Genomic DNA, 11,743 nt, shown 5'->3' with positions numbered 1-11,743 from the left:
ATTTTAAGAGAGGGAAGGCAGGGAGGAAGAAAGAGAGAGAGAGAGAGAGAGAGAGGTCAATGTGCGGTTGCTGGGGGCCATGGCCTGCAACCCAGGCATGTGCCCTGACTGGGAATCGAACCTGCAACACTTTGGTTCGCAGCCCGCGCTCAAACCACTGAGCTACACCAGCCAGGGCTCTCTTTCTCTTTAAAATCAATAAACAAACGGTTTGAAAGAAGAACACTACATCCCTGCCTCAGTCGGAGTGTCTGATCCTGGTGTGTAGTGTGTGGGTGAGCTGTGGACCCAACTTCACCTTTCCCAGTGCTTACTGTCCCTTGGCCCCGTTTTCATTCACTAAAGGCTGCACCTGCGTTCGGTTCCATCAGGCTCCTCTTAAAGTTGAGGAAACCGAGACCCTGAGAGGAGAAATGAAAAGCCCCCCCCACCCCCCTGCCCCAGCACGGTGACCGTCTCCTCCCTCCGCCTGCTTCTGACCTCCTGGTGCCCTGCTTTCAGGGCCGAAGGAGAATCCTTAGACCTCACTCTTCGCCACGGAGCTCAACGTGGACAGACTGCAGTCAAGTTGGGAAACTGAGGGCCTGGGGAGAGACTGGACTGTGCCCATGACTGGGGGGTCCGCAGGGAGGGGCTGGGAAGTGGGTGGTGGGAGAAAGGGAACCCCCTTCCAGTCCCAGGGGAGACCACAGCCTGGAGAGATGGGGCAACACCCCCAGGCCCTGGTGGGCCCGCAGGCCGTGGAGCCTCTGCAGCCAGAAGCCCAGCTGCCCCCCATGGGCCAGGCCACGCTGCAGGGCTGACTGCACACACAAGGCCCACAGACTTCCTGGCACTGTCCCCTGTGTGTTTCCCAGGACTCACCCAAAGGCACCAGAGACCTGGGTCCCCTGGTGGAGGCCCTGCGTCTGTGGGACACCTGCCTCCCCCACCCCCAGCCTTGGCGGTTCCCTCCATTCGAGACTCAGACAGGGAGCCTCCTGGGGGCAACTCCTTGCCTCCGAGAAACCCTCAAGGGGCGCCGGCTGCTCCCCGTGCTGAGCAGGTCAGACCATGCCACTTCGGATGGGCCACCTTGCCAGTTTTGTCCTACCACGCGGGGGAGCCTGCCCCACTCGCCCGGGCCGCCCTCGCGGGGGTTTTCCCGGGACCACCACCAGCGGGGGCGCAAGACCTCCGAGCCGTGGATCCTGAAGCTTGCCTGCCTCAAAGCCATTTACCACCACGTCACATGGTTGGCACTCCTCCAGAAGACAATCCTTGTCTCTACCCACTCGTTGGTCAAAACTGGGACATCAGGAGACCGATGGGTGTCCCTCAGGAGGGGCCGCCAGGAGCCCTTTCCTCGTGTGCAGGGGGACCAGGCGGCAAGGCCGGGAGGTCTGCGTGCCCCCGCACACGTCCCGCCCGTCTCTTCTTGCGAAAACCTCGGGACCCTGCGACCTGGCTGCAATGTCTGCAGCACTGTCCCGAGGCCAGCCCTGGGGACGGCGGGATGGCACGGGGGACGTGTGGTGGGGCCCGCCCGGGTATCACAGATACTCTCGGGACGCCCCACCTGCAGCGCAGGTGCATTCTGTCCGCCCTGTGCGGGCGGGAGCTGGAGGAACGGTGGGCCGGCCGAGCGGCTCCCACGGCCGCGAATCTGCGGGATCTGCTGGGGCGAACACGGCGGGCTCCACGCGCGTCGGTCCCGAGGCAGACGGGGCACCCGGAGCGGGACCCGAGGGCTGCACGCGTGAGGAACAGGGAGGGGCCTATGGTGGGCGGGGCGGTCCGGGTGGGCGGGGCGGTGACGTCAGGTGGGCGGGGCTTCGCGACGCGCGCGACGCCGATCCCGGAAGCGGTGTCAGATGCTGGGGAGCCGGGCGGGCGGCGCGCTGGCTGCGGGCGGCGGGGAGGACTTGTTGTTCTTCGCGAAGTCGGAGCTCGAGCGCGCGGCGGAGGCGGAGGCGGCGGCCCAGGGGGAGCGCGAGAGAGAACGCGAGCCGGAGGAGAGCGCGTGCCCGCGAGGAGCCGCCGCGCGCTCGCGGCCCCCGCGCGACGCCAGGTGCGGGGCCGTCGGGCGGGGCCTGGCGGGCGGGGGGCGCGGTGGGGGGCGGCCCGCCGCTGAGTCTGGGCCGCGGGGGGCTCTTGGCGAAGTGGGGCGGGACCCCGAGCCCCACGCCGAGCCCGCGCACCTGCCGTCAGGTGTGCTGCCCGGGAGCGTCGCGCGGGCGGGGCGCCTGGTCGGGGCGCGTAGACCGGGTCGCCTTCGTTTTCAGGGCTGGGGAGCGCGCCCCCCCCCCTCCGCCCCTTGTTGGGCAGCCGGGAGGGCGGGGCGGGAGTTCCCGCTCGTCTCGACTCCCCATCCCTCCCCACCTGTCTGCATTTAGCCTCCGGCGACCGACTGCTAGGCGGGAAGGCGGGGGCGAAAATAATCCACCACGTGCGGGAGCGCGTGGTCGCGCTGGGCTACTCCGCCTTAGCTACTCGGGCGCCTCTGCGGCTCCGCGTGCTGTCTGCCGGCCCTGCGACCCCTTCCCACCGTGCCCGCGGCGGGGTCTACACCGTTCGGGGTGGGGAGGGAAGGAGCTGGGGACTTGGGGATCGAGGTCCCGTTCTGAGCCGCGAGCCTGCCAGGGCTTCCCCGGAGGGAGGCCTTGGTGGGGCAGGTTTGGGTGGGGAGGAGGACTGGGCACGCGTGTCACTTCCCCCAAGCCCCTCGGCCCGGCTCATTTTCCTCATCTGTGAGTGAGTTCTCTTTTAAATTTAAATGCGGGTTCTTCTGAGATTGTGCCGAGTTTAGGACACAGGGGCTGTGTCGGTTTATCCTTTTACGCACCTTCTCAGGACCCTCGAACGGGCTGGGGTGGGCCGGGGAAGTGTGTGACTCCTAGGAGCAAACGCCTTGCCCTGCCTCCGGTAGGATTCTCCCGCACTTGTGGAGTCGTCACCCTTTGACAACTGCCCAGGGCAGGGCGGTTCCACTGGGGGTTGCTGGGAGTTGCAGGCTCTCCCGGGTTAATGATTAGGCCCCTGTTTACCTTTCACACGGCCCTTCTGGCCAAGCACAAATGGGAGCTTTTGCCTGACAGTTCATTCAGCAACTGGCCCTGACGCAGCCACCCTCTCTGCCCAGGCGCACGCCCAGCCCAACAGGATGGTGGAGTCAGTGGGTTTCCCACGCTTGTGTCTCGACTGCCCGACTGCCGCCCAGACTTCGGCCGGCATGGATGAGGCTGAGCCGTTGGCGCTCACGGCTCAGGTGTTCTGACGGAGTGCATCCGTGCAGGAATGCGGCTTCTGGAGCTGCGGCTCCGCGCCCGGGGTCCTCAGGGGGCGGGAGCTGTGGGAAAGTTACTCTGAGCCAGTGGGAGGGGTCTGGGAAGTGGACGGCGGGCAGGACACACTTGCCACCTGTTGCACTGTGGGTAGCTGAGGAGCTTTACGCACTTCCCTGCCCAGGTAACCCAGCAGGAATGTTCAGAGTTGGATGGAGCCTGGCAGAGGGGATCTGTTGTATAACTGAAAGCTAGACTCTCGTTTAAAATAAAGCATTCAGACACTGAAGCACCGAGCGTGGCTCCTCCCAGGAGCGTTTGCTTTGTGCTCCAGCACAGCTGGACTGCGAGGGGGCCGCTTCCATGCCCGGGGCTGCCCACTTTCCAGGTGGCTGCTCAGATGAGAGTGGAATCGAGGCCGTGGGGAGTGGGCTCTTGCTGGGCTGGGGGCTCGCAGCTCCCGCCCGAGGCCCCGGGTGCCATCCTTTGTCTGAAGCTGCGCCTGCTCCTCTGCGAGGCTCCCGCGGCAGCCACCGGCGGGTTTGTTTACAGCCTCTCTCCCGCGGCCTGGCTGCTCCTGAGTCTAAAGGTTTCTGGAGTGGACTTGCTGGATTTCGGTCCGGTCCACACGGGAAGTGCAGCCCCGGCCAGCTGGGCCGCTCCTCAGCGCAGTAAACAGTGACTCACCCTCCCTGCACGGCCCCCCGCTCCCCCCAGTGGAAGGTGTGCGGCTCCCTCTGATGTTTACTTTTGCTTTTCATAATCACACACTGGTCGTGCTTCCTCTTTCCTGCAGTTTCAGGAAGTTGAAAGTGTCATCTGAAAACCGTAGAGTTTCAGGGCAGGTAGGGGTGAACCCCGGATTACCCAGGGCACGCAGGCTCACACACAGCCACTCATGCACTCCCAGTCACCCACTCGCACAGCCACTCACACACCCGCAGTCATTCACACACACATGCAAACACACCCCCCCCCATGAGATGAGGGAGCCCAGCCTGGGTTGCCTGTCCTGGCCGGTGGTGGCCGGGTTGGGGCAGCTGCAGCCGCCCGCCCGCTCTTCCGAGCTGCCCGTCTGGGTGCCAGGGCCTGAGGGGGGGACGCCACCTCACGCCCCCTCCCTGCAGGGCAGGGCGGACACATGCCCGCATGTAGCAAACCTTTCCCCTGCCTGGGGTGGGGGGCAGGTGTGGTGTGAGTGCCCCCCCTGCCCCCAGGCCGGGAGGCAGGCCTTGGATGGGAGGACCATGACATTGACAGGCCCTTGGGCAGGGCTCTCTGTACTGGGGGAGGGGGGGCTTCCTGGTGAGGCCCAGGGTGGGGGAGGGCAGGCAGGGGGTGATGGGGGAGAAGGGTGGGAGCCAGTGCAGATTTGGGGGTGCTCTAAGAAGCCATTTGGGGGAGGCCTGGAATGCGACAGGTGGCCAGGGTGGGGGGGCTTTGGAAGGATGCTGAGCAGGTGTGGGTGCCCCTCTGCCTGCCTGTGAGGGTGGCATTCGGGTGCCTGGGTCAGAGTCGGGGCTGCAGCAGGGGGCGCGCCTAGTGGGAACGGAGCTGCCAGGCTGCAGCGGGGACACTGGGCCGCGGCCAGCCGGCCAGGGCCGGGGAGTGGACACGTGAGGAGAGGAGAGGCCTTGGGGGCAGTTTCTGGGGCTGTCCCCTGAGCTGGAGACACAGGAGGAGGGCAGGGGTGAGGTCCATCAGGTGGCCTGGGGGGCGCCCTGGCTGTGTGGGGAGCTTGAGCCGGCTGAAGCCCTGGGCTGCGTGGGGTGGGCTGGGGAGAGGATGGAAGCCCGCAGGGGAGCCTGGAGGCCCACCCAGAGGTGCCAGGGGAGCGGGCCTGGCTGAAGCTGGGCGGTGGGAGCCAGGGTCCGGGGCACAGCCAGCCGGGGGCGTGGCGCTCAGCCGGCCGTCAGCCACCGCTGGCTGAGTCACCTCTGCTGGACGGAGCCGGGATGACACAGCTCCCCCGACCGGCACAGGCAAGGTGACCAGACGTCCTCCAGGCCCGGCAGACAGTCACGTCTTGCCGGAGGGCACCCAGCCAGGGCCAGCCTACAAGCTGGGTGTAGGCCGGGCTGGTGGGGTGCCCAGCGAGGCTCTGTGGGGTGCACCCCAGGGCGAGGGGAGCTGGCTGTGTCCAGCGTGGGCAGGGTGTGGGGAGCCCTCCTGGCTCTGGGAGCCGCCGGCGGCCGGGCACCTCGTGCTCACCGTGTGGGCCCCGCTGTGCTTGGGGTGTCGTGGCCCCAGGAGGGGCCTTTGGTGCTGGGTCCCTTGCAGAAAGGCCCCTGGCCCCCCTTGGGCAGAGGTGGCCACACCAGGGTGGTCAGGGTGAGGCAGCTACTGCTTGCTCCCCTGGGAAGCAACCGCTTCCCTGCTGCCCCTGCCGCCCCTGCCGTCCCTGCCGTCCCTGCCCTTGTCCAGGACCGTGTCCTGAGACCTGCGAGGACCTCAGGACGGGGCGCTGGTCTCCGTCAGGTGGGCTGGGAGGGCTGGCCCCGCCTCGGTGGTCCGAGGCAGCCGCCTTCTCTGCTCACGCAGGACGGGAGCAGCTTTCTTGAGTGCCCCCCAAGCCGGGTGCCCTCTAAGCTGGGTGCCCCCCAAGCCGAGTGCCCCCCAAGCTGGGTGCCCCCCAAGCCGAGTGCCCCCCAAGCCGAGTGCCCCCCAAGCTGAGCGCCGGGCTCCGCTTCCTGTCCCCGAGGCTCACTCTAGGCTGGGCGCCTGGCTGTGACGTCTAGGTAAGAAGTAGGGTCTTTGAGCCCTGCCTGGTGTGGCTCAGTGCATTGGGCGTCGCCCCATGAACCTAGAGGTCGCGGGTTCAGTTCCCCGTCAGGGCACCTGTCCGTCAGGGCACCTGTCTGGGTTGTGCTCTGGCCCCCAGTCGGGGCGCACATGAGAGGCAACCCATCCGTGATGAGGTTTCTCTCCCTCCCTTCCCCTCTCTTTAAAAATAAGTAACTAAAACCTGAAACAGAGCCTTTGAAACTCTAAAACTCCCTTTTCTGCTAGGTTATCTAGACCCAGGGCTGTTTGGGCGGGGTCGCCACCCCTGGCTGGCTTTACTGATGGGCCCCGAAGCCAGGTCCAGCCCAGCGCCAGCTGGAAGGCCAGGGCTGTGAACTGCCCCGGGGGAGCCCAGTCGAGGCAGTGGGCAAGCAGCCCGCGTTTGCTGGGAGTGGAGGGTCCGAGAGCCGGGGCCGCAGCCCACCTGCCTCCGGGAAGGGCGGTCCTGGACTTGGAAGCTGGGCTCCCTGCCCTCCAGGACGCCCGGGACAGAATCCCGGGCCGTTCTCGGGCAGGGCAGCCCTGTCCTGCTCTTACGGGGCTGGAAGGGGAGGGACGCCGGACCCTAATGCACCCCAAACTGCCGTGGCGGGGTGGCCCCCCCCCGCCGGCGGGACTGCTCCCGGCAGAGGAAGTGAGCTCCCCTGGTCGCGGTGCTCGGACGCACGGCCAAGGGGGGTTCGGGCGTCCGGTTGGAAAGCAGCGTCTGCGGTGGGGGCAGTGGTCCCACCGAGTGTCCGAGTGGTGGGTGTGGACCGCACACTTTGTGGGCCAGCAGTGTCGCCGGGGCCGCGGGAGGTGAGCGTGGGACTGTCCCCAGGCGGAGGAGCGGTCCCCACAGTGGCAGTGGGGACCCGCCCGGCCTGGGGACTCCCTGCGTGGTTTGAGCTTTGATCTGTGATGGATGAGGGCTAGTGCCTGGGGTGCCTCACGGGGAGCTGCCGGAGGGCACCTTTGGTGCTGACCGGTGCGGTGAGTGACCGGTAGTGCTGGTGTGGGGCTGTGGGGCCGGGGCAGCGGGCGTCACAGCTGCCAGGCCGCCCAAGGCTGCGTCTCCGCCCAGCTGGGCCCCGAGTCCCGAGCAGCTCTGCCTGCACACCGGGCGGGCGCGCCGAGGCCCATGGTCTGCCGGCACCTGGTTCAGGGCGGTGGTTCTTGTGTGGCCCTCACCCGGGGGCGTGTTTATCGCTGTCAGGGAGGGAGAGACAGACGGACACTGAGGTGCGAGGGAAACACCGGTCGACTGCCTTCCCTGCGTGCTGGCTGGGGATGGGACCTGCGGCCCAGGTGTGCGCCCTGACCAGAGACCGGGGCGGCCACCTTTTGGTGTCCAGGGCCAGCCGACTGCCCGGCCAGGGCCAGGACGGCAGTTCTCACGTGGCTGCGTCGCAGACGCTCACGCTCGTGGGGCGCACTCCAGACCTCCCGGACGGCAGGGTGCCGTCCGTCTCCCGTGTGCCGTCGCTGGGTGCTGGGCACCGCGGCCCTGACTCGGGGGCAGCCCGCCAGGTGCTGGGGTGGGGGCAAGGACGCCAAGGCCTCCTGGGTGTCGGACTGGGCAGGGCGGGTCCCAGGAAGTGGGCGGGGCCCAGGTCTGCTCCTGACGGGCTCCCTGTTGGCCCTGGCCCCCCAGGCTCAGGGGGACGGGGTGCAGCCCCCACCGGGGTCTCTTCCCCTGCCGGCTCTCTGCCCAGCCGAGGCGCTGGAAGCTGGGCAGGCCCCGGGGCCCCTCCCCTTTCCGAAGAGGAGGTGGAGATGCAGGAGAAGGGGTTTGACCCCCTCTTCCAGAGCTCAGTTAGAGGTGGCGGCTGCCCCCTGAGCGTCTGCTCACATTCGCTCCCCTGGCCGCTCGTCGCCCGTCAAGCAGGCGACCTGAGAACCGCAGCCAGGTCCTGCGGTCGGACCCCAGGTCGGGAGGACCCCAGGCCTCTCTGCGGCCTCTGCTGAGGCTCCTTGAGGGGGGGCCCAGCCCCACTCGGAGGGGCAGGGCCGAGCCCGCACGTGCTGAGGCCGAGCGTCCCTCCCGAGCCCCAGCGGGGTCGTGCAGCGGCCGTCTGGGACTTCAGTGCCCCCGCCCCGCACTCTGCCCCAGGCCCCTGTGCTGGCTGAGCTGGCCCTGACCCAGCCGTCCCCCGTGCGTCTGTCTGCAAGGGGTCTGCTCAGGGCCAGCCCTCCCGCCTTCCTTTCCCCCCACCGGCGGGCGGGGCCGGTCTGTGGGAATGTGAGCTTTTGCTCTGTAAACAGCTGGTGACTCAGCGCACAGCTATGCCCGGCGCCTCCAGGCCCGGTGCGCTGACGCGCGGCCGGCCGGGAGAGGAGCCGCCGGGCGCCGCCGCCCTTCCGTGCGCAGCGTGGAAGTGCTCCTCGGGGCCCCGCCGGCTCTCCCCTCTCCCGTGCGGCTGGGACCGCAGCCCTGCAGGGTGGGCCGGGCCCGTGGGCCACCCCAGATGCTAAGGGCCAAGCTGCTGTGGGAAGCAGCTCCCAGCTCCTTGCCAGGACCCCCCCCCCACACTGGGCCGTCGCCTCGGGCCCAATGTGCCACCACTCGAGGGGGTGGGGGGTGGCATCCCCTCCGTCGGAGTCTGGATGGGGGTGGAGGCTGTGGTGGGGCTCCGCCTCTGGGGCCCGAGGACCCTCCCCGAGTGGGGTCTCCAGCCCAGGTCGCCTCGTCTGTGGTCAGGGGTGTCGGCTGGGCCCCGGGCTGTGCGCCGGTGACCCCGCCAGCCGTCAGCCTGCTGTGCGTGTCCTCTGACCCCGGGCAGAGGGGGCACGGGGGCTCGGTGACTGTCCCACAACCTGTGAAGTCTGCCCCATTGGCCCAAAGCCATTGTTGCTGTGGGCTTCTCTGTTTCCATGACGACCATCGGAGGTTGGCTACCTCCCAAGGTCTCCATGGCAACTATCAGAGGGGAATCGTGCTTGGGATGCTTGGCTGGCTTTTTCGTGAATGATCAGAATGTGTGACACAATGCAGACGCGCACACGGGGAGGGCGGGCAGGCGGGCAGGCGGGCGGGCGGCGGGGACGGCTCCGCCAGACGAGCAGTGAGCTCTTCAGGTGGCGGCCGCCCCTCCCGCGGGCTCCCAGGCCACTGGTGGGGGCCGCCCAGGTGGGGCCGTGATGTCACCGCGGCAGCGGGGCCCTTGGCAGAGGTGGGCCAGAGGGGCGGGGCTGGGCCGGGGGCTCTCGGGGGGTCTCGGGGCTCTACCCAAGGCAGGTGCTGCCCGGGGCCGGTGGCTCCTCCAGCGCCAGGGGCGGCCGACCCCGGAGAGCCCCTGCTCCGTGCATCCCTCCGGGGGGGCAGCAGGGAGCCCGTGTCCGGGGCCTGGCGTCCCCCTGGGGCTGGCGCTCTTGACTGGGGAGGGCAGGGGAGGGGGCACTCCGATGGGTGGGCCTGGCTGCTCTGCGGGCAGTTGCTGGGGTGGCGGGGCGAGGCTGGCCGTGCTCCTGGCATGGCCCCAGGCCCGGCCAGGATGCCCGCCCCGAGGGAGCCCCTCAGGGAGGGCAGGGGCCCCCCCGGGACCCTCAGGTGCTGCGACGGCACAAGAGGGTGAGCCGCGCCTGCCGGGAGCCTCGGCGGGGCAGCATGGCCGCCCGGTCGCAGCCCGGCTGACCCCGCTCGCCCGTGCGCTCTTCCAGCTACGACTTCTGAGCGGCTCCGTCCTGGTGACCGTGCCCGGGTTATGACGACGAATCCCAAACCGAACAAGGCATTCAAGGTGAGCGGGGCGGGAGGGGGTGGACCGGGTCCCGTCCCCCCTCCCCGGGCCACCCTCCGAGTGGGAGGAAGGCAGCCTGGTCACCCGCAGGAGGGTGGGGGCCGTGGGCTGGAGGGAGTGTCGCTGGGAGAGGTGGGGACAGAGACAGGGGCCCCGAGCCCGGGAAGGTGGCTTCTGGGTGGAGGGTGGTGGGCAGGCCCCTCGTCCGGGTGCGGGCAGGCAGCTGGGCCCTCGGCCTGGGTCCACGGTCCCTCTCCGCTGCTGAGGCTGGCTGTGCCCTGGGCCGTGGTCTGACGCGTGGCCCCGGCCGTGGCCCGGGGCCCGGTGCTGACGCGGCGCCCCGGCCGGCCCGCAGGTCAAGAAGGAGGCGGGCGAGAACGCCCCGGTGCTCAGCGACGATGAGCTGGTGTCCATGTCGGTGCGGGAGCTGAACCAGCACCTGCGGGGCCTGTCCAAGGAGGAGGTGGTGCGGCTCAAGCAGCGGCGCCGCACGCTCAAGAACCGGGGCTACGCCGCCAGCTGCCGCATCAAGCGGGTGACGCAGAAGGAGGAGCTGGAGCGGCAGCGGGTGGAGCTGCAGCGGGAGGTGGAGAAGCTGGCGGCGGAGAACGCCAGCATGCGGCTGGAGCTGGACGCCCTGCGCGCCAAGTATGAGGCCCTGCAGACCTTCGCGCGGACCGTGGCCCGCGGGCCCGTGGCGCCCTCCAAGGTGGCCACCACCAGCGTCATCACCATCGTCAAGTCCCCCTCCGTGCCCTTCTCGGCCGCCTCCTAGTGCCGGGGGCGGGCGCCCGGGGGCGGGGGCGGGCGCTGGGCACGTCCCTGGGCTCGTCAGAGGGTCCGTGGGGACAGGCCCCCCAGCCTCCGAGGGTCCACGTGCAGACTGCGGGGGGGAGCTCCCACGGGGCGGCTGTGGGTGCCGGGCGAAGAGCAGGGTCCCGTGAAGCTGTGCGCCACACGCCTCCCCACACGCACCCACGCACACACGCACGCAAACCGGTCCTCCTCGGGGCTCGCCCGCCCCCCCCCCCCCGGCTCTGCTCTCAGGGGCCTCCGTCCCCCGGGAGTCGGGATGTGTGGGGGGAAGGCCCCCAGGAGGCCGCCGGCCGTGTGGTCCTGTGTCTTCCATCCCTCGAGCATCTGTCCGCCTGCCCGTGGCCCGACTGAGCCCTGGGGCCCCAGGAGCAGCCGTCTGTCCCCGGTGTCCACACACGCCGCCACTCTGCTTCAGCCTTAGCCAGAGCCCTGTGCCAGTGCGGGGGCGGGGGGCGGTGGTGCCCACCGAACACTGGCCGCGCCGGGGCCTTGGAGGAGCGGCTCGTCCCAGGCCGTCCCTGGGGGGGGGGGCCCGTGGAGCCCATGTGGGGAGCTGCCTGCATGTCGCGAATTGTCAGCGTGTGTCGGGGTGAGGAGGGGGGTCCCTGGCTCCCAGCGGTCTGGCCTTGCCGCCCCTGCAGAGCCCTGGAGAGTGGAGCCAAAGGGCCAGGGTGGGAGCCCTGGGGTTGGAGGGGAAGGGGGCCGTTCCGGTCCCGAGTGGGCCCGGGGTGGCTCTGACAGTGGGGCTGGGCTGCACCTGGCTCCTGCCGCCAGGGGAGGGGAGGCTGGGTGGCAGGTGGATGTGGTGGGTGAGTGTGAGGTGGGTGCAGCTCGGGGGGTGGCGGGCACTGGGCCGAGGGTGCGGTGCAGACCCACCTCCTGGGGCCCCTGCTGGCCCGTTCCCGAGAGAGGACAGGGCCTCCGCGACCTTGGTGCTCGGTCGTGGCCTGCAGCCTTCACCCGCGCTCTCCGCCCCAGAGCCTCGGCGGCCTTGGTGACCTCCGCTGGGGTGACCTCCCCGGAAGGTGCTTGGGGAGCTGGGAGCCCGGGCCCCCCTCCCCCGCCCCCTCCCAGCACGACCCTGCAAAGTGCGAGGGCCCCGCCCCGGGCAGGGTGCCAGCCACGCCGTCGCATTGCAGATGGGCAGCAAGTAGCTGGCCG

General features: G+C 69.4%; 1 protein-coding gene across 1 annotated transcript; it reads left to right on the top strand.

Annotated features, from left to right (window-relative positions):
• The first annotated feature begins 1,835 nt into the window (after positions 1 to 1,835).
• Positions 1,836 to 11,298, top strand: MAFK (MAF bZIP transcription factor K). Its single transcript, XM_028528395.2, has 3 exons — positions 1,836 to 2,050; positions 9,687 to 9,766; positions 10,122 to 11,298. The coding sequence occupies exons 2-3, from the start codon at positions 9,731 to 9,733 to the stop codon at positions 10,539 to 10,541; spliced, it is 456 nt and encodes a 151-aa protein (XP_028384196.1). The 5' UTR covers positions 1,836 to 2,050; positions 9,687 to 9,730; the 3' UTR covers positions 10,542 to 11,298.
• Positions 11,299 to 11,743: the final 445 nt, after the last annotated feature.

The sequence above is a fragment of the Phyllostomus discolor genome, chromosome 13, assembly GCF_004126475.2.
Source record: "Phyllostomus discolor isolate MPI-MPIP mPhyDis1 chromosome 13, mPhyDis1.pri.v3, whole genome shotgun sequence".
Lineage (NCBI taxonomy): Eukaryota > Metazoa > Chordata > Mammalia > Chiroptera > Phyllostomidae > Phyllostomus > Phyllostomus discolor.
Note: the sequence above shows the minus strand (reverse complement) of the source record. Positions and strands in the feature narration are given on the sequence as shown.